Here is a 23,655-nt window from a genome sequence, read left to right as displayed (position 1 = left end):
TGATTAGCTAGATGAGAGAACAAAGGTGCCTTTGTGCTGGGGCATATTGCTTTTGAGAATTTAGCAGAGAGCATTCAAACAAGAGTCTGGATGTGATGCCAAATTATGCAGGTTTGGGGTTTTTTTGGTTAGGTTTCCCATGAATAGGTATGTAGGCAACTTGATTTTGTTCTCTGTATGGTCTGGAATTTCCCTTATAAATGTGTGGAGTATCTTATTTGATTGTTTCTAAATGAAGTTAATTTTGAGAACACATCAGTTTAAGACATTCTCAACAGATTATTGGCCAAAAATGTCCCAAAAGATTCTTATGTTAATAGAATCATTTCCAATGCCAAATTGCAAATAAACTTAACACATAGATTATCCCAAAAGGAAGAGGTATGCCAAAACACAGGTTATCCCTAGCTTTGCACATTTATCTGGAACTCAATTTGAATAATGTTCAAGCAGCAGGAGAAAGGAATACTGAAGTTCTTGATACTCTGACACACACTTTACACCATGTGAATGTGTAAAGCATTGTCCTCTGTCCAGTCTATTCTCTGTAACTTACTCTTATACTATTAATTTCCTGGTCTATAGAATGGAGATGATAGCTTGTCAGGGGGTATGGATACAAAGTAAGGTGTGATGTACTACTGCTATTTACAGCAGTCGCTAAGATCAAGGCTTTGAGCTGGTGGGAGTGGGGAATGTCTTCTTAATCTTTTCTTATCCTTGAAAATTCGGCTTTTAGTTTATGATAATTCAGTGTTTTTGAAACATGTTTTCAACTTGTGTTCCTGCCATTAGTTTTACTTCCTTTTCTACCTCTTATCTTCTATTGAAAGTTTTGTTTATAGTCTGCCTTCCTTCAGTAATAAAAGATTATCTGGTCCTAGGTCCTGTTTCCCTTTAGTTTATGTCAGAATTTACAAATCACTGTTTTGGAGGATACACTCAACCCCCAATGCTATTTGGCTTAAAAAGTGCCTGCATTTATGGGGAGAGGGGGGAGGGAGAGATTTACCTATTAAAATAATAATAATAGAATGAATAAAAAATAAAAAAACCTTTCTGGCAAATTGAATGTGACCACATAGGCTGCCGTGCCCTCTGAATGGAGTAAGAACTCTCCAGTCCTTACTACTTCCTACTGCCTGCAGCACCACCACTGACACAGAATGTCATGGCTCTTTGTCTTCACCCAGGGGAGGGGGATGCTTAAAATTCTATGGCTCAGCCTTTTTCAGAAATGGAAAGCTAAAAGTTGAAAGACAGTGCTTATTTGCGTAATATCACACTTTCTAAGTTTTCTTTCTTTTTCTTTTTCTTTTCAAGATTTGTTCGTGAGGGAGAGAGAACCAGTGCAGAGCATCACTGTGGCATATGTGTTGCCAGGGGTTGAGATCTCATGCTTGACAGTCCGCTTTACCCACTGTGTCACCTTCTGATATGCGTCTATTCACAGTGCATATGCATAGTCAGCCTTTTTCATTAATTCTATGTCCTGCCTCTAATAGTTTGTTAATAAGCTGGTTCTTTTGATTTATTTTGGTAACCAAAAGTGTCACATTTATGTCATTGAGTTAACAATAAATGTGCAGATAGGAATTTTTTTTAAACAAATGAAAACACACATTTTGAAACAACTTGTTGAAAATGTAAATAATGTTTTAACAACTTATCAAAATTTCATTGGTGTTTAATAATCATTAAGCTTTATCTAATGTAAACACTAGACATTTGGTAATTTATGATGTGGACCTGAGAGGGCCACCTAGTGGTTTTCTTCTGATACAACATCTCAGTACTATATTGTTAAATTCGGGGGCTCCAGCTGGCCGGGCTAGCTTCGCGATGGTAGAGAGATTCGAGGACACACGGCTGGGCTGAGAAACTGCAGTTTAATCTTTATTCACGAATGGGCAAATCACCACACCATGTGCTTCTGCATCATTTTCCCTCTGCCGCTGCTGCTGGGACTCTGCACGTCCTTAGCATACGGGGCGGGGAGAAAGAAGGGCGCGAAAGTAGCAAGGGCCAAACCATTTCTCTCAGAGGTAGGGGGAAGGGGGCCAAACCAACATGAAGAATACCAACACTATATTTTGATCTGATTAGAATTAACCAGTATTTAACTGGTTCATTTATGTAAATATACTTAATCAGTCTTTTCTGTAAAGATTCATCTGCAGGTAAATGGGTGCTTCTACAGCATGTCTATAATTATTTTCTTTTACTTTTAAACAGAAGAAGCAGACTACAGTGCCTTCGGTACAGACACATTGATAAAGAAGAAGAATGTTTTAACCAATGTTTTGCGTCCTGACAACCATAGGAAAAAGCCACACATTGTCATTAGTATGCCCCAAGACTTCCGACCTGTGTCTTCTATCATAGACGTGGATATTCTTCCAGAAACCCATCGTAGGGTTCGTCTTTACAAGTACGGCACTGAGAAACCCTTAGGATTCTACATCCGGGATGGCTCTAGTGTCAGGGTGACACCACATGGCCTAGAGAAAGTCCCAGGAATTTTTATCTCCAGACTTGTTCCTGGAGGTCTGGCTCAAAGCACAGGACTATTAGCTGTTAATGATGAAGTCTTAGAAGTGAATGGCATAGAAGTTTCTGGGAAAAGTCTTGATCAAGTAACAGACATGATGATCGCAAACAGCCGCAACCTTATCATAACAGTGAGACCAGCAAACCAGAGGAATAATGTCGTTAGGAACAGTCGGACTTCTGGCAGCTCTGGCCAGTCTACTGATAACAGTCTTCTGGGCTATCCACAGCAAATCGAACCAAGCTTCGAGCCAGAGGATGAAGACAGTGATGAAGATGACATTATTATTGAAGGTAATGGAGTACCACGGCAAATTCCTAAAGCTGATCCTAACACAGAAAGCCTGGAATCATTAACACAGATAGAACTCAATTTTGAGTCTGGACAGAATGGTTTTATTCCTTCTAATGAAGTGAGCTTTGCACCCATAGCGAGTGGTACAAACACAGAATTTGAAATGTGTGATGCAGATCAAAAACTCTTAGAAGAAGATGGAACAATCATAACACTATGAGACTTGTTTTCGAGTGAGGATGCCATGGGAAGGACTTTTACATTTGGTTAGTTTAAAGCGTATATACCTCTGAACTGGTAACCTGGTATAGGCATGAAAAAAAGTGTTCATGCAAGCTTAAAAGCATATCAAAACTGTGCTTTGGTAATTGGCAACATAAACTGTGGTGGGTCAGAGGTGAGTCTTAAGTCAAAAGGGACATTTGCTGGTGAAATTTTTTGCTTTTGCTATTTTGTCTATAGAGAACTGAACTTTAGAACACATTCTTAGAACTGCATAAGAGGACTAGACCATGTCTGTACAGAGTCGTTGCATATCTGACCGGTGCAGAGCCCAGTTAATTTTTCCTTTCTCTATTTCTTTCTTGGGGACCTCAACTCTCATGCTTCCTTTATTTTATTTTGATTTTTTAATGTTATTCATCACATGCTAATTGTAACAATTTCTCAAATACATTTTTTAATTCCTAAGAAGTTACACCAGTTAACTGTTTTTAGGAGTAGTTTTCTGTGTTGATAAGGATTTAATAGTTGTTTTATCCATCATGTAGCTCTCATATTTACTAACTCATGCGTGTGGCTATGGCTTTTTTTCAAAGCAGTTTCATTGTAATGTGGGAGGCTCTCCCATAACCTGGTTGTGTCCTCATTTTTTATTTTAGATAACTTCTATTTATTTACTTTTTATTATTATTTTTTTTTACCAGAGCCCTGCTCAGCTCTGGCATTTGGTGGTCTGTGGACAACTGAGCCTAGGACCTTGGGGCCTCAGCCATGAATAGCATAACCACTTTGTTACTCCTCAGTTTTTTTGTTTGTTTGTTTGTTTTGTTTTTATTTTGACCAGAACAGCTAACTTACAGGATTGAACCTGAGATCTCTGAGCCTCAGGCACGAAAGTCTATTGCATGAACTTTGTGCTATCTCCCTGGTCCTTGTCCTCATTTCAGATTTCACTGGAAGAGTGAGTGAGTGTGTGTGTGTGTGTGTTTCTCAGATCTTTTAATGGATTAGAATAGTGTGAATCACTTTTTTTGATAAAAAAGCACCCAAATTTTAAGAGGCAAGTAAGGACAAATGTGCACTTTTTTATACAAAAGATTCAAGTTTTCCTTTGTGGGATTTCTAGGAATACTGCCTACTTTATAAAAAAATAGTAAGTAGTAGTATTCACCTTTATCACTGTTAATTTTATGAAGCTATTTATTACTTTCCAGTGCATCCATAGAACAAAAGGCTGCTAATTTTCATTCCTTGCTTGGTTTTGTTGTACAATAGGCACAAGCTCAGTGAAATGTTTGTATATAGAAACTAAGAGTAATATGAAGCACATACATTCCCTGTGGCTTATGGATATTTCTCTCAGTTATTTATTAATTAATTTTATTGTAGGGCTAATAACATACCTTTAAAACAAGTGTGTGCTATTAAAACAATGAAGAATCAAATGACTCCGTTCTGAAGGATATTCTCTATATGCTAAGAATATATGAAGTAAAGTCTTGATTAACTGAAGATCACTTGACTCAATACTTAAATGTATTTTGTTCACATTACCACTAGACATATTATCACTAAACTTATTAACTGCACATTATGTCGTGCAATGTATTTTTTTGTTGTTGAATTCACTGAAGTTCTTCCATATTTATATACTGCTTTCTAATGGCATTCCAGCTTTACATTCTGTGAGATTTATGAATCTGACTCTTGAATGACAATGTAAATGTGTAGAAAGTCAAATCTCATTTATATTTTAGGTGGTGCAGGGGTTCAGCATTTTAAGTAAAAACACTTTAACATCTACCTCTATCTTTCTCTTTTTTTAAACAAAGTTTTAACATCAGAACTTTTAGGGGGGAGTACTTCAGGGCTTGATTTTTTTTTTTTGTACAAATTTTAAACTGTAAAGGGCAGATTTATATTGTATGTATTCATGAAAATAGAAATCGAAGCTGCTAATATTTTATTTTAATTATCTTTCCAAGGGTGTGTCAATGATGTTTTCATCTAAACCTTGATTAAATTATTGGTGAAGTAATTGATTACTAGACACAAAACCAATAGCTCTTGGCTTTACGATAAAATGTCAACTCATTGGTAGTCTGAATTAAGTGTACCTTATGAACAGAAATATCAGTGGATTCAGCATATTATTTTAAGTGTACCTTATTAACAAAATCAGTGGATTCAGCATAACATTTTATAGTAACAATGTCAAGCCTAACTGTGAATTTTGTTCTGTATCTTAAGTAAATTTATGATAATGTTCTCATGAGCTATCAACAAAATATATGTACTTTTGTGAACTATGAATTTTCTAATTAAATTTTACATGCGATAACATGATTTTTACATGAATGATACTTTGTTTAAACGATCAGATGTCAGTATTTTACTACAATTTTATTATAAATTGTACATTATCACTAATGAACTTTGATTTTAAAAATCAAATTAGGGTTAGTTGTATATTATTTTTTACAAATAAAAATAGACTTGTCTAAAGGCTGCTTTCTTGTTTGCAAATATCTGAAGAGTCACCCTACAGAGTGATTACCAAGCACCCATAATAGAAAGTGGACAGAGAAAACATACAATATTCTACTTCCTTGATTTTAGTTTTCAAAGCAATACACCAGAATTAGCTACTCATAAACCTAGGCCAAGAACTCATTCACTCCACTTCTCTCCCATCCTTAGCACCAAGGACTTCTTTTTACCTCTCCCACCCTGTGATTCTTTGTCCTTAAAAACAACTTCATATTCATTACTTCCCGCAATAGGCATATGAAAATCTATGTGTTTGCTTCTTGAATCACAAAGTCCTGTGCATGTGTAAACAATAATGTTACAAAATGGAATTATGTTTTAAAAAATACAACCACAGAAAAAAATAGTACACCAAGTTGCATGTGTACTTATAGAAGCTATGTGTGGGCTAGGACTATGAACTGGAAGATACAATTTTAAAAAAAATTAATGAGAAAGGAGAGAATGACATGGCAGTGCTTGCTTCAAACTCAAGACCTCATACTTAAGAGTCCCAGTGCTTTATTCACTATGCCACCTCCTGAACCACAAGATAGCATTTATGGAGAAGCAATTAGAGAAGCCAGACCTCCCACCTTCTGCACCCCTGGGTCCATGCTCCCAGAGAGAGAAAGAATAGGGGAGCTTCCAATGGAGGCAATGGAACTCTGGTAGTGGGAACTGTATGGAATTGTACCCCCTCTTATCCCACAATCTTGCCAATCATTAAAAATAAAAAGTACCATTTAAAAATATTTTATTTGTTGGATAGAGACATTAAGAGGAGAGAGCTAGAGAAGGGAGAACATACAGCATTACTTCAGTGTTGAGAAAAGCAGTTCTGCAGGTGTCTATCTCCCCCTTCTACTTCAGTTTATCTGTCACTACCTAATAAATGAATTTAAAAAAAAAAAAAAGACATTTCATGAAAGGCCAGGACATCTAGCCTATATGTTCCAGGAGATCCAACTCAGGATTTCATGCTTACAATACATTAGCCACTGCCACACTGGAAGACACATTTAAAATGTTTACTTCTGGGAGTCGGGCGGTAGCACAGCAGGTTAAGTGCAGGTGGCGCAAAGCACAAGGACCTGCGTAAGGATCCCGGTTTGAGCCCCCGACTCCCCACCTGCAGAAGAGTCACTTCACAGGCGGTGAAGCAGATCTACAGGTGTCTATCTTTCTCTATCCCTCTCTGTCTTTCCCTCTTCTCTCCATTTCTCTCTGTCCTATCTAACAACGACGACATCAGTAGCAGCAAGAATAACTACAACAATAAAAAAAAACAAGGACATGCTTTGGTCTCTAAAATTACAGAATAAAAGTCGGGCTTGAGGGCTAGTAAAACCGTTCATTTGGAAATGCGTTGTTTTGCCCATCTGCATGACCTAGGTTTGAGCCCTGCTCCTACCACATTGGAAATAGTTTCAGTGCTGTGGTCTCTTTCACTCTCTTAAATAAGTAAATAAATAAATAGATAAATTTTAGCAAACTAGGAGGTGGCATCACAGCACTGGCGTCACATGGCCAGAGTGATAACTTTTTTAATTTTTTATTTATAAAAAGGAAACACTAACAAAACCATAGGATAAGAGGAGTACAACTCCACACTATTCCCACCACCAGAACTCTGTATCCCATCCTCTCCCTTGATAGCTTTCCTATTCTTTAACCCTCCGGGTGTATGGACCCAGTCATTGTGGGATGCAGAAGTTGGAAGGTCTGGCTTCTGTAATTGTATCCATACTCCCAGCCTGTCCCTCTCTTTCCCTAGTGGTGAAGGGCTCTGGGGAAGCAGGGCTCCAGGACACATTAGTGGGGTTGTCTGTCCAGGGAAGACTGGTTGGCATCATGCTAGCATCAAACCTGGTGATTGAAAAAAGAGTTAACATACAAAGTCAAATTGTTGACCAATCATGAACCTAAAGGCTGGAATAGTGCAGATGAAGAGTTGGGGGGAGGGGAGCCTCCATTTTGTAGATAGCTAGTAGGCATATTTTAGTTATATTCCAAAGGACATTTGGCTATACTAGTTTGTTTGTTTGTTTGTTTTTCTTTTTTCCCCTGAACCTAAAATCTGATATGCAGGTGAATCCAAGTTATTGTCTGGGGAGATGATGTCATGGCTGGAAAAAGGACCAGAAAGCTGGATCAGGGAAGAGAGTAGCTTCCTAATATGGCAAAGGGGTATAACATTGTTGACTGTAAACCCCATCGATTTAATGTGATCTGGGGCCCATATTCGGCTTAGGAGCCTATGTGATCTCTGCATCCCTGTAGATCTGAGCTCACATTCTGTGGTCATGAGTAGGAATGTTCCAAGCTGCCCCAATATCAACCCATCTTCCTCAGGTGTAGCATAGAGTATGTTGTCCATCCTCCCTTTGGAGGATGGAACATTCTCGACCATTGTTGATCCAAGTTGAGGACAAGGCCCTATGGGGGCCCACAAAGGGGTCTGTTGTGTTGTTCCTGATAGAGATAACTGGTAACAATGGAGAAAGGGATTTATTCGAGGTCTAGGCCCATCATGTCTGTTTGGGAATCTCAGAACTCCCCAAATAGGGCCTCAGCTGATGGGGTGGCCTGATAGTGACTAAAGAGTACATTGTTAAAGTATGCCAGTCTCTTGCCCTTATTCAGCTTTTGCAGTCCTTGCTTTGATAAGGTTAGCTTTGGAGTGAGTGAGAGAACTGTAATAGGAAGTAGGTGAGGAGGGTATCTAAGTCTAAGTAGACACTATTTCATTATGAACTTGATACTGACTCACTACAAACGTGCATTTTTGTTCTCAAGTATATATTTTGCCCTAATTTAGGGATATATGTGGATATATGCTCTATCTCACAGGACCTGGTCTATATCTAGGTTTTGGGACTTTGTTAGGAAGTGAACCTGCTGGAATGGAATTACAGAGTACCATGAAAGGAAAGGTCTCACCCGAGTGATGAGGGTGAAGGGTTGTCATTCCATGCCTGTCATCTCTGGACACAGTCTGAAGTGAAGCACGCTGAGGTGGTACTCGCGTTGCGTTACTTTTTCTTTTTTAAAACTTTTTTCTTTAATCTTTTTTTTATTAGAAACAACCTGTTAATAACAAAAAAAAAAAATGAAACTTAAAAAAATTGGGCCTGGGAGGCAAGTCAGTGTTATCGGATATGCACAAGGTTTTGGATTCACTTCTTGGTGTAACACTAAAAAAAAAAAAAAACCTAGGTGGCCCAGGAAGTAGTGTGGTGGATAAAGCTTTTAAGCATAAGAATCTGAGTTCACTCACTGGCACCACATATTCCAGAGTGGTACTCTGGTCTCTCCCTCATTAATGTATACATTTAATTTTGAGGAACTACATCCTTGCTCTCCCCTATATTTTTTGGGGGGTAGAGTACTAGAGCACTGCTCATTGCCAACTTCTGGTGGTGCTGGGGATTGAACCCAGGACCTTTGATGCCTCAGGCTTTTTGCATAACCATCATGTTATCTCCCCAATCCCCTCAGAATTCTTCACATCATTAATTGGCAGATAATGTATGACACTCAATATTTGATAGTTGTCTCTGGGTTTCAGAGATTGTGAAACTAAAACACCTTTTACTCTCAAAATATGAATCCAAGCACTCTATATCTTAAATTTCTGCTGCTTCCATGTTTGCAATTATCAGTAAGGAATTAAATTTGGATTTAAGAAAAGATTGTAGAAATCATAGAAATTTACAGGGAATGATCTGGGAGATGGCACAGTGGATTAAGTGTTGGAATCCCAAGAATGAGGTTCCAAATTCAATCCCCAGCATCACATGTGCCAGAGTGATGTCTGGTTCTTTCTCTCTCTTCCTATCCTCATTAGTAAATAAATAATTTTTTTTAATTTTTAAAAAATATTCCCTTTTGTTGCCCTTGCTGTTTTATTGTTGTAATTATTACTGTTGTTATTGATGTCGTCATTGTTGGATAGGACAGAGAGAAATGGAGAGAGGAGGGGAAGATAGAGAGGGGGAGAGAAAGATAGACACCTGCAGACCTGCTTCATCTCCTGTGGGGAGCCAGGGGCTCAAACCAGGATCCTTACGCCGGTCCTTGCGCTTTGTGCCACCTGCGCTTAACCCTCTGCGCCACCGCCTGACTCCCAATAAAATATTTAAAAAAAAAAAAAACTTACAAGCATCCAATAGCACAGCTATATACAAGATACTGGATACTGTACAGCAAACCATAACAAAAGGACTTTTCAAAGTTAACCCAATTAACAAATAATGTGATGATAACATTAACTATCGATTGTCTTTTGAACCCTAAGACAGCAGGAACCTCACATCGCCACTATAGAGCCCCTACTTCCCCCAGTCCTGGAACCCTTGGATAGGGCCCACTTTCCCGTATGCATCTCCCAATCCAAACCAAATAATATTTCATCTGCCGATCACAACCTAACCAACGCAACGATTGCCACCTCAACATGCTTCACCTCGGACTGTGTCCAGAGACTTCACGTGTGGAATGACAACCCTTCAGCTTCATTACTCAGGTGAGACCTTTCCTTTTATAGTACACTCTAATTTCATCTCAGGTAGTTCACTTTCTAACAAAGTCCCATAACCTAGATATACACCAGTTTCTGTGAGAGAGAGCTTATGTGCACACGTATCCATAAACTACTGCAAAATATATACCTGAAAGCAGAAGTACACTAGAGTTTGCAGTGAGTATCCCCCTAACACTTCCTCTCCACTGTTCCAAGCTTTGGGTCCATGATCCAACAAATTGTTTGGCTTCGTATGTTAACTCTCTTTTCAATCACCAGGTTCCAGATGCCACCAGGATGCTGGCCAGGCTACCCTGGATTGAAGACCCCACCAATGTGTCCTGGAGCTCAGCTTCCCCAGAGACACACCTTACTAGGGAAAGAGAGAGGCAGACTGGGAGTATGGACCGACCAGTCAACACCCATGTTCAGCGGGGAAGCAATTACAGAAGCCAGACCTTCCACCTTCTGCAACCCTCAACGACCCTGGGTCCATGCTCCCAGAGGGCTAGAGAATGGGAAAGCTATCATGGGAGGGGGTGGGTTATGGAGATTGGGTGGTGGGAATTGTGTGGAGTTGTACCCCTCCTACCTTATGTTTTTGTTCATTAATCCTTTCTTAAATAAAAAATTAAAAAAAAAAAAGAAAAGGAAAAAGAAAAAAATAAAAATAAAAAAATATATAAATTTACAAGGGGAAATTAGCCCTTCTGCTGTATACCTTACATTGCTCAAGTTAATGGTTAACAACAACTAGTTATTGTTTGCTTCCCATCTCAGACTGAGGGAAATTTTAATTGTGGTTGGTGAATCTGAAGTGTGTGTGTGTGTGTGTGTGTGTGTGTATTTATGTGTTTGTGTGTGTGTGTGATCGTATGCAGGATAGTTGAGCTCTCTCAGACAGAAATTTGGGAGTGGTTTACTTCCAAATGTGTGTGTGAGAGAGAAGGACACCAGTACTAAAACTTCCTTCAGTGTGGGAGGGGCCAGACTCAGACCTAGTTTGTGCACATAGCAAAGCAGCACACTAACCAGGTAAGTTCTTTCACCAACCTGAGACTGATTTTTTTTTTTTTTTTTTTTAATACCAGAGCACTGTTCAGCTCTAGTTTATGGTGGTGCAGGGATTGAACCTGGGATTTTGGAGCTTCAGACATGAGAGTCTCTTTGCCAAACTATTATACTATCTACCCCCATTCTCTTTCTCTATATACCCTTCCTTTCTTAAGTTCTCTGTCTCTACCCCACAATAAAATATTTTTAAAATATGTGCTTTAGTCATTCAAATTATAATTAGTTTCTTTTTTTTTCTTATTTATCTTATTTCTTTTAATTTTTTTTATTTTTGAGAGAGGTGCAGAGAGAGACACACACATAGAAACACCAGAGCGCTGCTCAGCTCTGGCTTATGGTAGTGTGGGGGCTTGAACCTGGGACTTAGGAGCCTCAGGCATGAGAGTCTGTTTGCATAACCATTATGCTGTCACCCCTGCCCTATTTATCTTATTTTAATGAGAAATACAGAGAGAAAGAGACCAGAGCACTGCTCAGCTCTGGCTTATGGTAGTGCTGGGAACTGAACCTGGCACCTCAGAGCTTCAGGCATAAAAGTCTTTTGCATAAACATTATGTTGTTTCCCTAGCCTCAAATTAGTATTTTTCAACATATGGAAAGTGTAAAAGTGTTTCTTGTTATGTTAATGAAGCCAACTTTTGGAGAACACCTAAGAATGGGAGCTAGTTGCCTTGAAAATCAAGATAATATTTAATTATTTTTTTAAATATTTATTTACTTATTCCCTTTTTGTTGCCCTTGTTTTATTGTTGTAGTTATTGTTGTTACTGATGTCGTTTTTGGATAGGACGTAGAGAACCAGAGAGAGGAGGGGAAGACGACAGAGAGGGGAGAGAAGACCTGCTTCACCTTGTGCTTTGCCCTGGCTTATGGTGGTGCAGGGAGGGGAACTTGAACTTTTTTTTTTTTAAATCAGAGCTTACAGGAAGAAATGCATTGAGGGGCCAAGGCAGTAGCTCACCTGGTCAAGCACATGACTTTCACGTGTGAGAACCTGAGCTTGAGCTCCTGTACCAAAGTGGAGCGTTATAGACATCATCAGAAGCTCCATGAACAGTGAATTGGTGCTGGGGTATCTCTCCTTTCTCTGTCTTTTTCACTCCTCCCCCCACTTCATTCTCTCTAAGAAATAAAGGATGAAAAATTTGCTCTGCGGAGGCCATTCAGTTGGTGGTATTGTACGTGCACAATAGGTCCTAGGTTCATTCCCCAATGCCACATTAAAAAAGGGGGGGGGGATGCACGAGGTGGAAATTGGTGTTGTGTTTATCATGCACCAGGACCCAGATGCAAGCCCCTGGCTCCCACCTTAAGAGGCAAACTTCACAAGCAGTGAAGTAGTTCTGCAGGTACCTCTTCTTCCTTCTCTCTCCCTTTTTATCTTTTTTCTGTCTCTCTTCCTCTATGAAGAAGGAGGAGGAGAGGGCTGAGCGGTAGTGCACCAGGTTAAACACGCCCATAGCAAACTCTAGGATCTGGGTTGGAGCCTCTGGATCCCCACCTGCAGGGGGTTGCTCACAAGCAATGATGCAGATTGGGAGGTGTCTAACTCTCTTCCCCTCTATCTTCCCCTTCCTTTCTCCATTTCTCTCTGTCCTATCAAAAAAAAAAAAAAGGAGAAGCCACCACCAGAGATAGTGAAGTTGGAAGTTGTGCAGTCAATAAGCCCCAGTGATAACTCTGGTGGCAAAAAAGAAAAAAAAAAAAAAAAAGGAAGGTAGGTAGGTAGCTAGGTCAGGAGAGATAACATAATGGCTATGCAAAGAGACTCTCATCCCTGAGGCTCCAAAGCCCCAGGTTCAATCCCTTGTACCACTATAAACCAGAGCTAAGCAGTGCTCTAATAAAAAGAAAAAGAGAAAAAAGATAAAAATAAAAAGAGAAATACACTGAATAATATGATCCAGTACACAGACGTGTAATAGTTAGATTGTTATAGATCTATATTATTTCAAAATTTCACAGAATTAACCGTTACTACTTGATAAATGTTCTGGGGCTAACTGGTGCTACACCTGGTAGAGTGCACACATTACTATGTCTGAGGACCCTAGCTCAAGGCCTGGATTCCCATGTGCAGGGGAGAAGCTTTATGAACCATAGAGCAATGCTTCAGTTGTCTCCCTTCCTCTTCTCTCTCTCTTTTTTTTTTTTTTATTTTCCCTTTGGTTGCCCTTGTTGTTTTATTGTTGTTGTAGTTATTGTTGTCGTCGTTGTTAGATAGGACAGAGAGAAATGGAGAGAGCAGGGGAAGACAGAAATGGGGAGAGAAAGCTAGACACCTGCAGACCTGCTTCACCGCTTGTGAAACGACTCCCCTACAGGTGGGGAGCTGAGGGCTCGAACCGGGATCGTTAAGCCAACCTTGCACTTTGCGCTACATGCGCTTAACCCGCTGCGCTACCGCCCGACTCCCTCTCTCTCCTCTTTTTAAAAAAAACATTTATTTATTTATTTTGGATAGCCACAGGCCCTTTGGAATATAACTAAAATATGCCTACTAGCTATCTACGAAACAGAGATTCCCCACCCTCACCCCCAACTCTTCATCTGCACTATTCCAGCCTTTAGGTTCATGATTAGTCAACAATTTGTTTGGCTTTATATGTTAACTCTCTTTTCAGCCACCAGGTTCCAGATGCTAAGATGATGCCAACCAGACTTCCCTGGACAGACAACCCCACCAATATGTCTTGGAGCTCCGATTCCCCAGAACCCTGCCCCACTAGGGAAAGAGAGAGGCAGGCTGGGAGTATGGACTGACCTGTCAACACCCATGTTCAGTGGGGAAGCAATTACAGAAGCCAGACGTTCCACCTTCTGTACCCCACAATGACCTTGGGTCCATACTCCCAGAGGGATAAAGAATAGGAAAGCTATCAAGAGAGGGGATGAGATACAGAGTTCTGGTGGTGGGAATTGTGTAGAGTCCTATCCTTTGTCAGTGTTTCCTTTTTATAAATAAAATAAAATAAAATTTATTTATTTTGGATAGAAACAGAGAAAGATTGGGAGGAGTGGGGGAGATTAGAGGAAGAGAGACAGAGGGATACCTGCAGCACTGTTTTACCACTTGAAAAGCTGACCCCCTGAAAGTGGGGACTGGGACTTGAACCTGGGTTTTTGCTCATTTTAAAGGGTGTGCTCAACCAGGTGTGCCACCACCAATCTTTCTCTCTCTCTCTTTCTCTCATTCTCTCTCTCAAAAATAAATCTTTTTTTGGTTGTGGGGGAGATAGCATAATGGTTATATAAAGAGACTCTCATGCCTGAGGCTCCAAAGTCCCAGGTTCAATCCCCTTTACCATCATAAACCAGAGCTGAGCAGTGCTCTGGTAAAAAGTAAATAGACCTCCCTAATACTTCCTCTCCACTTTTCCAAGCTTTGGGTCCATGATTGCTCAACAATTTGTTTGGCTTTGTATGTTAACTCTCTTTTCAGTCACCAGGTTCCAGGTGTCATCAGGATGCCGGCCAGACTTCCCTGGATTGAAGACCCCACCAATGTGTCCTGGAGCTCAGCTTCCCCAGAGACCCACCCTACTAGGGAAAGAGAGAGGCAGACTGGGAGTATGGACCGACCAGTCAACGCCCATGTTCAGCGGGGAAGCAATTACAGAAGCCAGACCTTCTACCTTCTGCAACCCACAATGACCCTGGGTCCATGCTCCCAGAGGGATAGAGAATGGGAAAGCTATGGGGGAGGGGGTGGGATATGGAGATTGGGCGGTGGGAATTGTGTGGAGTTGTACCCCTCCTACCCTATGGTTTTGTTAATTAATGCTTTCTTAAATAAAAAAAAAAGAATTAAAAAAAAAAAGTAAATAGAGGGGCCAGGTGGTGGCAAACCTGGTTGAGCACACATGTTACAGTGCGTAAAGACCCTCCAGTCCACATCTGTAGGGGAAAAGCTTTGCAAATGAGAAAGCAGTGTTGCAGGGGTCTCTCTGTCTCTCTCCCTCTCTGTTACCCTCTTCCCTCTCAATTTCTGGCTGTCTCTATCCAATAAATAAATAAAGGTAATATTTTTTAAAACATTTATTTATTTATTCCCTTTTGTTGTCCTTGTTGTTTTATTGTTGTTAGATAGGACAGAGAGAAATGGAGAGAGGAGGGGAAGACAGAGAGGGGGAGAGAAAGACAGACACCTGCAGACCTGCTTCACCGCCTGTGAAGGGACTCCCCTGCAGGTGGGGAGCCGGGGGCTCGAACTGGGATCCTTACGCCAGTCCTTGTGCTTTTGTCACCTGCGCTTAACCTGCTGCGCTACCGCCCGACTCCCAAAGATAATAGTTTTAAAGTAAATAGATAAATAAGTAAATAAATCTATTTTAAGGAGTGGGGGTAGATAGCATAATGGTTAGGCAAAGAGACTCGTGTCTGAGGCTCTAAGGTCCCAGGTTCAATCCTCTGCACCACCATAAACCAGAGCTGAACAGTGCTCTGATAAAAAAAAAATTTTTTTTAACTATTTTAATTTAAATTAAAATAAGACCATTCCAATTTTCTGTTCCATTTTTCAAATGTTTAAAACAAGTTCTCAAAACAATTTCAGAATATACTATTTGAAAAACACTGAAATTGCCCAGAAGGTGGCTTGTCAGCTCAAACACAGACTTGCTTACATAGGGCCCCCAGGCACAACCAGGAAGTACTGTGATCTGGTGTCTCTGTTTCTTGCATGCATATTTGTACTGTCAAGTGAATCTTTAAAACTAGATTAAAAAGAAAATATGAGAGCTGGGTGGTGGCTCACCTGGCAGAGAGCACATGTTACAGTGCTCAAGGACCCATGTTCAAGTGGAAAGTTTCACAAGTGGAGAAATAGTGCTACAGGAGTCTCTCTCTCTCTCTCTCATTCTCTCTTATGTATTTTTTATTTTTATTTATTTTATTTATTTTTTGCCTCCAGTTGTTGGGGCTCAGTGCTGGCACTCTGAATCCACTGCTTCTGGCCACCATTTTTTCCCCTTTTTCTTTTTTTTAATTCGATAAGACAAAGAGAAATTCAGAGAAGTTGGGGAGACAGAGAGAAGGAGAGAAAGACACCTGTAGACCCTCTTCACTGCTCATGAAGCGTTCCCTCTGCAGGTGGGGAACAGGGGCTCGAACCCGGGTCTATGTGCACCACTGCCTCTTTCTCCTTCTCTCTCTCTCTTTCTCTCTCTTTCCTCACTCTATTTCCCCCTTCCCTCTCAATTTCTCTGTCTCTATCCAAAATAAATAAAATATTGTTTTTAAAAATATTTTTTAAATTTATTCATGAAGATAGAAGGAGAGAGAAAGAGAGAGAGAGAGAGAAAACCAGACATCACTCTGGTACATGTGCTGCCAGGGATTGAACTCAGGACCTCATGCTTGAGAATCCAACGCTTCAATCACTGCGCCACCTCCCGGACCACAATAAATAAAATATTCTTAAAATACTAAAAAGAAACAAACATGCAAAAAACACTATGAGTTACTTAGCTTTCCATTTGAGAGATTTATCATGGAAAATATTAGTTGGTTTTGTCTTGTTCTTATCTAAGGAGGGGCAATAGCACTATATTGCTTTTGTTCTTTATTTCTAAATGATTTCTAACCTAGAAAAGTGCTGCTTAAAAAAAAAAGCATGGGAGTCGGGCTGTAGCGCAGCGGGTTAAGCGCAGGTGGCGCAAAGCACAAGGACCGGCATAAGGATCCCGGTTCGAACCCCGGCTCCCCACCTGCAGGGGAGTCGCTTCACAGGCGGTGAAGCAGGTTTGCAGGTGTCTATCTTTCTCTCTTCCTCTCTGTCTTCCCCTCCTCTCTCCATTTCTCTCTGTCCTATCCAACAACAACAACAACAACTACAACAATAAAACAACAAGGGCAACAAAAGGGAATAAATAAATAAAATAAATATAAAAAAAATTTTTTAAAAATTATAAAAAAAAAAAGCATATCCCTTTCACCTAGATTATACCTATATTTGCTTTCTCTGTCTCTGTTTATTTTCTCCTGAAGCATTTGTGAACCCGTTGCAGAGATCATAGTTGCTTTGCCATTCTCTTATACACTCACTCCCTTATACAACCACAGTTCAATTTTCCAACGTTGTTGCTGTTGTTTGTTTTTGTTTTGTTTCTTGTTACCAGGTTTCTCTCTGGAGTTGAGTGCCTGAGACTCAGACCACCATTTTCAGTAACCCTTTGTTTCCTTTTTCCTTCTTTTTGATAGAAGGTGAGAGACACAGTGAGATAGAGTGAGAGAAAGAAGAGGACAGACAGAGAGAAGAAGAAACACCTGCAGCGGATGTGAGGGCGATCTGGCTGCGACATCTGTCACCCCATTGATCGCCAGGGTTGATTCGGCTGATCTGGCTGGCTAGGCGGGTGTCCCCTTCCTCCCTCACCGCTCCATGTGCGTCCCTCCCGAAGCTGCGCGCTCGGTCGAAGAGGACGGCCTTCCCCGAATAGAGACGGACCGGTCTTCGGTCGAGGGTATACGAGTAGCTGCGCTCCCCTGCTAGAACCTCCAAACAAGCTCTCAAGAAACACCTGCAGCACTACCCCGTCACTCATAAAGTTTTCTCCCTGTAGGTGGGGATGGGGGACATGAACCTAGTTCTCAACCATGATAGCATGTGTGATTTACTAGGTAAAGCACCACCCAACCCCTTCAAACATAAAAAACTTTTCAGAGATCTTGAAAAACATGTGTTATTCATTGATCTATTGGACAGAGACACAGAGAAGTGGACAGGGAGGGGGAAGATAGAGGAAAGACAGAAAGAGAAGACAGCGGCAGCACTGCTTCTGTCATCATGAAGCTTCCACCAGCTTCCAGGTGGGGACCAGAGGCTTGAACCTGGGTCTTTACTCATTACAACATGTTCTCTCAGCCCTGCACACCACTGCCTGACCTCGAACTTGAATTTTTAAACTTTTTTTATATTTATTTATTTATTTATTTATTTATTCCTTTTTGTTGCCCTTGTTTTTTCATTGTTGTTCTTATTATTGTTGTCGTTGTTGTTGCCTAGGACAGAGAGAAATGGAGAGAGCAGGGGAAGACAGAGAGGGGGAGAGAAAGAGAGACACCTGCAGACCTGCTTCACTACCTGTGAAGCGACTCCCCTGCACATGGGGAGCCGGGGTCTCCAACCGGGATCCTAACGCGGGTCCTTGTGCTTTGCGCCAAGTGTGCTTAACCCTCTGCGCTACCGCTGGACTCCCGATTTTTTAACTTCTTGATCCTGACCCAAGATCCAGTTCAGAATCATGCATCACATTTGCTTGTTGCATCATTTTGGTCTCATTGAATCTGGAACATTCCTCGGTGTTTCTGTCTTTCATAATGTTACGATTTTAGAAAAATAAAGACCAACTATTTCATAGAGCTCAGTCTGTGGTGATCTCTTCATGATTAGATGCAACTTAATGTGCTTTGGGCAAGAAAACTACACAGATGATGCACTCTCCTGTGTCATGCCAGGAGTCACATTGTCAGTTTCCTTTTTCTTATTCTTCTTTTAAAATTTTATTTACTTATTACTGGATAAAGAAAGAGAAATTGACATGGGAGAGGGGAAGAGACAGTGTGATACCTGCAGCCTTGCTTCACTACAGGTGAGGCTTTCCCCTTGCGGGTGGGGATGAAGGGCTTGAGCCTGCGTCCTTGCACACTCTAATGTGTGCACTTAACCAGGTGCCCCACCACCTGCGCCCCATTATGTCAGCTTCTTTTAAAAATATTTTAATTATGTTTATTTATTTATTGGATAGAGACAGCCAGAAATTGAGAGGGAAGTGGGTGATAGAGAGGGAGAGAGACAGAGAGACACCTGCAGCATTGCTTCACCACTTGCAAAGCTTTCCCCCTGCAGGTGGGGACCAGGGGCTTGAACCCAAGCCCTTGCGCACTGTAACATGTGTGCCACCATCTGGCCCCTGTCAGCTTCTACTAACATGAAAACACTTTTTTTTTTTTTTCTTACCAGAGGACTGATCAGCTCTGGTTTATGGTCATGTAGGGGATTGAACCTGGGACTTTGGAGCCTCAGGCATGAGAGTCTCTTTGAATAACCAATCTACCCCCACCCAAAAAACTTTTTTAAAAAAAATTTATTTCTTTATTGGGGAATTAATGTTTTACATTCAACAGTAAATACAATAGTTTGAATGGCATACATCAAAAAGGACAGCAGCAACAAATGCTGGAGAGGATGTGGGGACAGAGGAACTCTTTTACATTGCTGGTGGGAATGTAAATTGGTACAGCCTCTGTGGAGAGCAGTCTGGAAAACTCTCAGAAGGCTAGACATGGACCTTCCATATGACCCAATAATTCCTCTCCTGGGGTTATACCCCAAGGACTCCATAACACCCAACCAAAAAGAGGTGTGTACTCCTATGTTCATAGCAGCACAATTCATAATAGCTAAAACCTGGAAGCAACCCAGGTGCCCAACAACAGATGAATGGCTGAGAAAGCTGTGGTATATATACACAATGGAATACTATGCAGCTATCAAGAACAATGAACTCACCTTCTCTGACCCAACTTGGACAGAGCTAGAAGGAATTATGTTAAGTGGACTAAGTCAGAAAGTTAAAGATGAGTATGGGATGATCCCACTCATCAACAGAAGCTGACTTAGAAGATCTGAAAGGGAAACTAAAAGCAGGACCTGATCAAATTGTAAGTAGGGCACCAAAGTAAAAACCCAGTGGTGAGGGGTAGACATGTAGCTTCCTGGGCCAGTGGGGGGTGGGAATGGGTGGGAGGGATGGGTCACGGTCCTTTGGTGATGGGAATGGTGTTTATAAAAATTTTTTTTAAATAAAATAAAAAAAAATTATTTCTTTATTGGGGAATTAATGTTTTACATTCAACAGTAAATACAATAGTTTGTACATGCATAACATTCCCCAGTTTCCCATTTAAAAATACAACCCCCACTATGTCATCTATCATCCTTCATGGACCTGTATTCTCCCCACCCACCCACCCCAGAGTCTTTTACTTTGGTGCGATATGCCAATTACATTTCAGGTTCTACTTGCCAAAACACTTTTTTATAGTGAAAGAAAAGCTGGGCTAAAGGGGGGGTGGGGGGGTGGGGCTGATGAAATAGCTTCTTTGGATAGTGGACTGCTTTGTCATGTGTGTGACCCAGTTTAAAGCCCAGCCCCTACCACATTGGAGGAAATTTAGGGGCTGTGATATCTCTCTCATAAACAAATGAAAAAGTTGTGAGCCAGGAAACAGCACAACAGATAAAGTATCTAACCCGTGGACATGATGTCCTGAGTTCAATCCCCAGTTATCACATGTACCAAAGTGATGTTGTGATTTTCTCTGATCACTAAAAAATAAACCTTTCTTTAAAAAAAAAAATGAAAAAGATGGCCTTGGAGTAGTGAAGTCACATATGTGTAAGGCCTCTGTGTCACAATAAAGAAGGGACTGGGCAGTGGTGCATCTGGTTGAGGACACACATTACAATGTGCAAGGACACAGGCTTAAGCTCCCAGTCTCCATCTGCACGGAGGAAGCTTCACTAGTGGTGGGTATAACTTCATAAGCAGTTAAACAAGGCTACAGATGTCTCTCTTTCTCCCTCTTTATTTGTTTATTTATTTTTATTATTGGATAGAGAGAGAGAGAAATTGAGAGGGAAGGAGAAGATAGAGAGAGGCAGAGAGATACCTGCAGCCCAGCTTTACTACCCATGAAGCTTTCCCCCTGCAGGTGGGACAAGGGGCTTGAACCCGGGTCCTTGCATACTGTCTCTCTGCATAACCATTATGCTCTCTACCCTCTCGTTCTTGCATATTTTAATGACCACCACCTGCCCTCCCCCCTTACCCTCTCTGTCTCATCAAATAATTAATTTAAAAAGAAGAAATTGCCAATCTTTAAAAAACATTTAAATAAGGAGTCAGGCGGTAGCGCAACGGGTTAAGTGCATGTGGCATGAAGCACAGGGACCAGCGTAAGGATCCCAGTTCGAGACCCCGGCTTCCCACCTGCAGGGGAGTCACTTCACAGGTGGTGAAGCAGGTCTGCAGGTGTCTATCTTTCCCCCTCTGTCTTCCCCTCCTCTCTCCATTTCTCTCTGTCCTATCCAACAATGACATCAATAATAACAATAATAACTACAACAATAAAACAACAAGGGCAATAAAAGGGAATAAGTAAATATAAACAATTTTAAATGAAGTTATTCTTGTATTCATATGTGTTTTCATTATTCTGATTATTCTTTTAGATTATTCAGGATTCTGAACAGCGGTGGAGCCAGCTGAGTGCACATGTCATCACGTGCAAAGATCTGGGTTCCTACCAGCAGGAGGGAAGCTTCACAAGTAGTGAAGTAGGGCTTCAGGAGCCTCTCTTACTATCTACCTATTTCCCCTCCCCTCCTAATTTCTCTTTGTCTTATAAAATAAAAGTATGTAAGATTTTTATTGTTGCTGTGGTTATTACTGTTGTTATTGATGTCGCTGTTGTTGGATAGGACAGAGAGAAGTGGAGAGAAGAGGGGAAGACAGAGAAGGGGAGAGAAAGATAGACACCTGCAGACCTGCTTCACCACCTGTGAAGCGATTCCCCTGCAGGTGGGGAGCTGGGGGCTGGAACCCGGATCCTTATGCCGGTCCTTGTGCTCTGTGCCACCTACGCTTAACCCACTGCACTACCACCCGACTCCCTGTCAATTGTTTTCTAATTGAAGAAGTCGGAGAAAATAGTAAAATGACTCTGTGTGCGTGTGGGCGTGCACTGAGAGAGAGAGAGAGAGAGAGAGAGAGAGAGAGAGAGAGAGAGAGAATTGAGAGGGGAAAGGAAGAGAGACATCTGCAGACCTGCTTCACCACTCATGAAGCTTCTCCCTGCAACTGGGGAGGGGAGCTTGAACCCGTGTCCTTATAAATAGTGATGTGTGCTTTCAATTGGATGTGCTATCACTCAGTCCCAACTGTATATTCTTGAGTGTTTCCTGTCTAGCTCTGTTTATGACCCCATGGCTGCACTCTCTCAGCAACTACCTAGCAAACACCTGGTCAGAACCATAACGTGCACCTGGTCATTCCTGAGTGTGCTCATCTGAGGCTGTGCCTCTGCATGCTTTGGACTGTGAGTAACCCAGTGCCAATTACTTCACTAGAAAGAGAAGGACTGACTCACAATGCTGAGAAGCCAGGGCTAGAATTTCAGTCCAGATATTACTTCATAGTGTTATTTGGTAGAACTTTCTGTAATGACAGGAATGTCCCATATTTGCTCTGTCCAAACGAGGTCACCAGCCAGTATGTGGCAGCTGCATATTTGTCGATGTGGCCAGTGCAAGTGGGAAGCTGACTTCCTGACTTTATGGAAGTTTAATTGAAATTTAAATAGCTACATGGGGTCAGTGGCTACAGAGGAGGCTAAGATAGCTATTTTTATTTATTTAATCTGTTAACAATAGAGAGAGAACCAGAACATTACTCTGGTACATGTGCTTGAGAGTCCAATACTTTTTTTTTTCTTTTTAAGATGTAATTATTTGCTGGGAGTAGGTAGCACAGTGGTTATGCAAAGAAACTTTCATGCGTAAGGCTCCAAAGTCCTAGGTTCAATATCCCATCCACCATAAACCAGAGCTGAGTAGTGCTCTCATTAAAAAAAGGGGGGGGCAGATGGTAATGTATCGTGTTAAGCACACATGGCACAAAGCACAAGGACCGGCATAAGGATTCCGGTTTGAGCCCTGGCTCCCCACGAGCAGGGCGGTCGCTTCACAAGCTGTGAAGCAAGTCTGCAGGTGTCTATCTTTCTCTCCCCCTCCTCTCGATTTCTTTCTGTCTTATCCAACAATGACATCAGTAACAACAACAATAATAACCACAACAACAATAAAACAACAAGGGCAACAAAAGGGGAAAAGAAAAAAAAAAGGACTCCAGGAGCAGTGAATTCCTGGTGCAGGCACTGAGCTCCAGTGATTGAGCCTGAGCAGTGGCTCACCCAGTAGACCACACATGTTACCCACAGTCTCTACCTACAGGGGGAAAGCAGTATAATCCTTGGAGCAGTGCTGCAGGTGTCTCCCTGTTCTCTCCCTCTTTGTATTTCTTTTTTTCAAAAAACGTTTTTTTTTATTTGCTTTTCCCCACTTTTGTTGCCTTTGTTGTTTTTTATTGTTGTTGTAGTTATTATTGTTGTTATTGATGTCGTTGTTGTTGGATAGGACAGAGAGAAATTGGGAGAGGAGGGGAAGACAGAGAGGGGGAGAGAAAGAGAGACACCTGCAGATCTGCTTCACCGCCTGTGTGATGCACCCCCCCCCCCCCGCAGGTGGGGAGTCGGGAGCTCTAACCGGGATCCTTACTCTGGTCCTTGCACTTTGCGCCACGTGCATCTAACCCACTGCGCTACGGTCCACCCCCACCCCCCATGTTTCTATAAGGTAAAAAAAAAAAAAAAAAAAAAAAAAAAACTGATGGAGTC

At 41.3% G+C, this 23,655-nt stretch overlaps 1 protein-coding gene across 2 annotated transcripts in view; it reads left to right on the top strand.

Moving 5' to 3' along the window:
• The window catches only part of PARD6B (par-6 family cell polarity regulator beta), a 37,762-nt gene extending 16,165 nt beyond the window's left edge, over positions 1 to 21,597 (top strand). Inside the window, exons 3-4 of one of the 2 annotated variants that reach the window (XM_060185354.1) lie at positions 2,236 to 2,844; positions 21,434 to 21,597. In XM_060185354.1, coding sequence (XP_060041337.1) covers positions 2,236 to 2,844; positions 21,434 to 21,450 — 626 coding nt within the window. In that variant the 3' untranslated portion in view covers positions 21,451 to 21,597. Of the gene's footprint in view, positions 1 to 2,235; positions 5,577 to 21,433 lie in introns of those variants that run through there. The other variant, XM_007533113.3, reaches the window with a different exon arrangement.
• Positions 21,598 to 23,655: the final 2,058 nt, after the last annotated feature.

Source organism: Erinaceus europaeus, chromosome 1, assembly GCF_950295315.1.
Source record: "Erinaceus europaeus chromosome 1, mEriEur2.1, whole genome shotgun sequence".
NCBI lineage: Eukaryota > Metazoa > Chordata > Mammalia > Eulipotyphla > Erinaceidae > Erinaceus > Erinaceus europaeus.
This window is presented reverse-complemented; position numbering and strand designations above follow the sequence as displayed.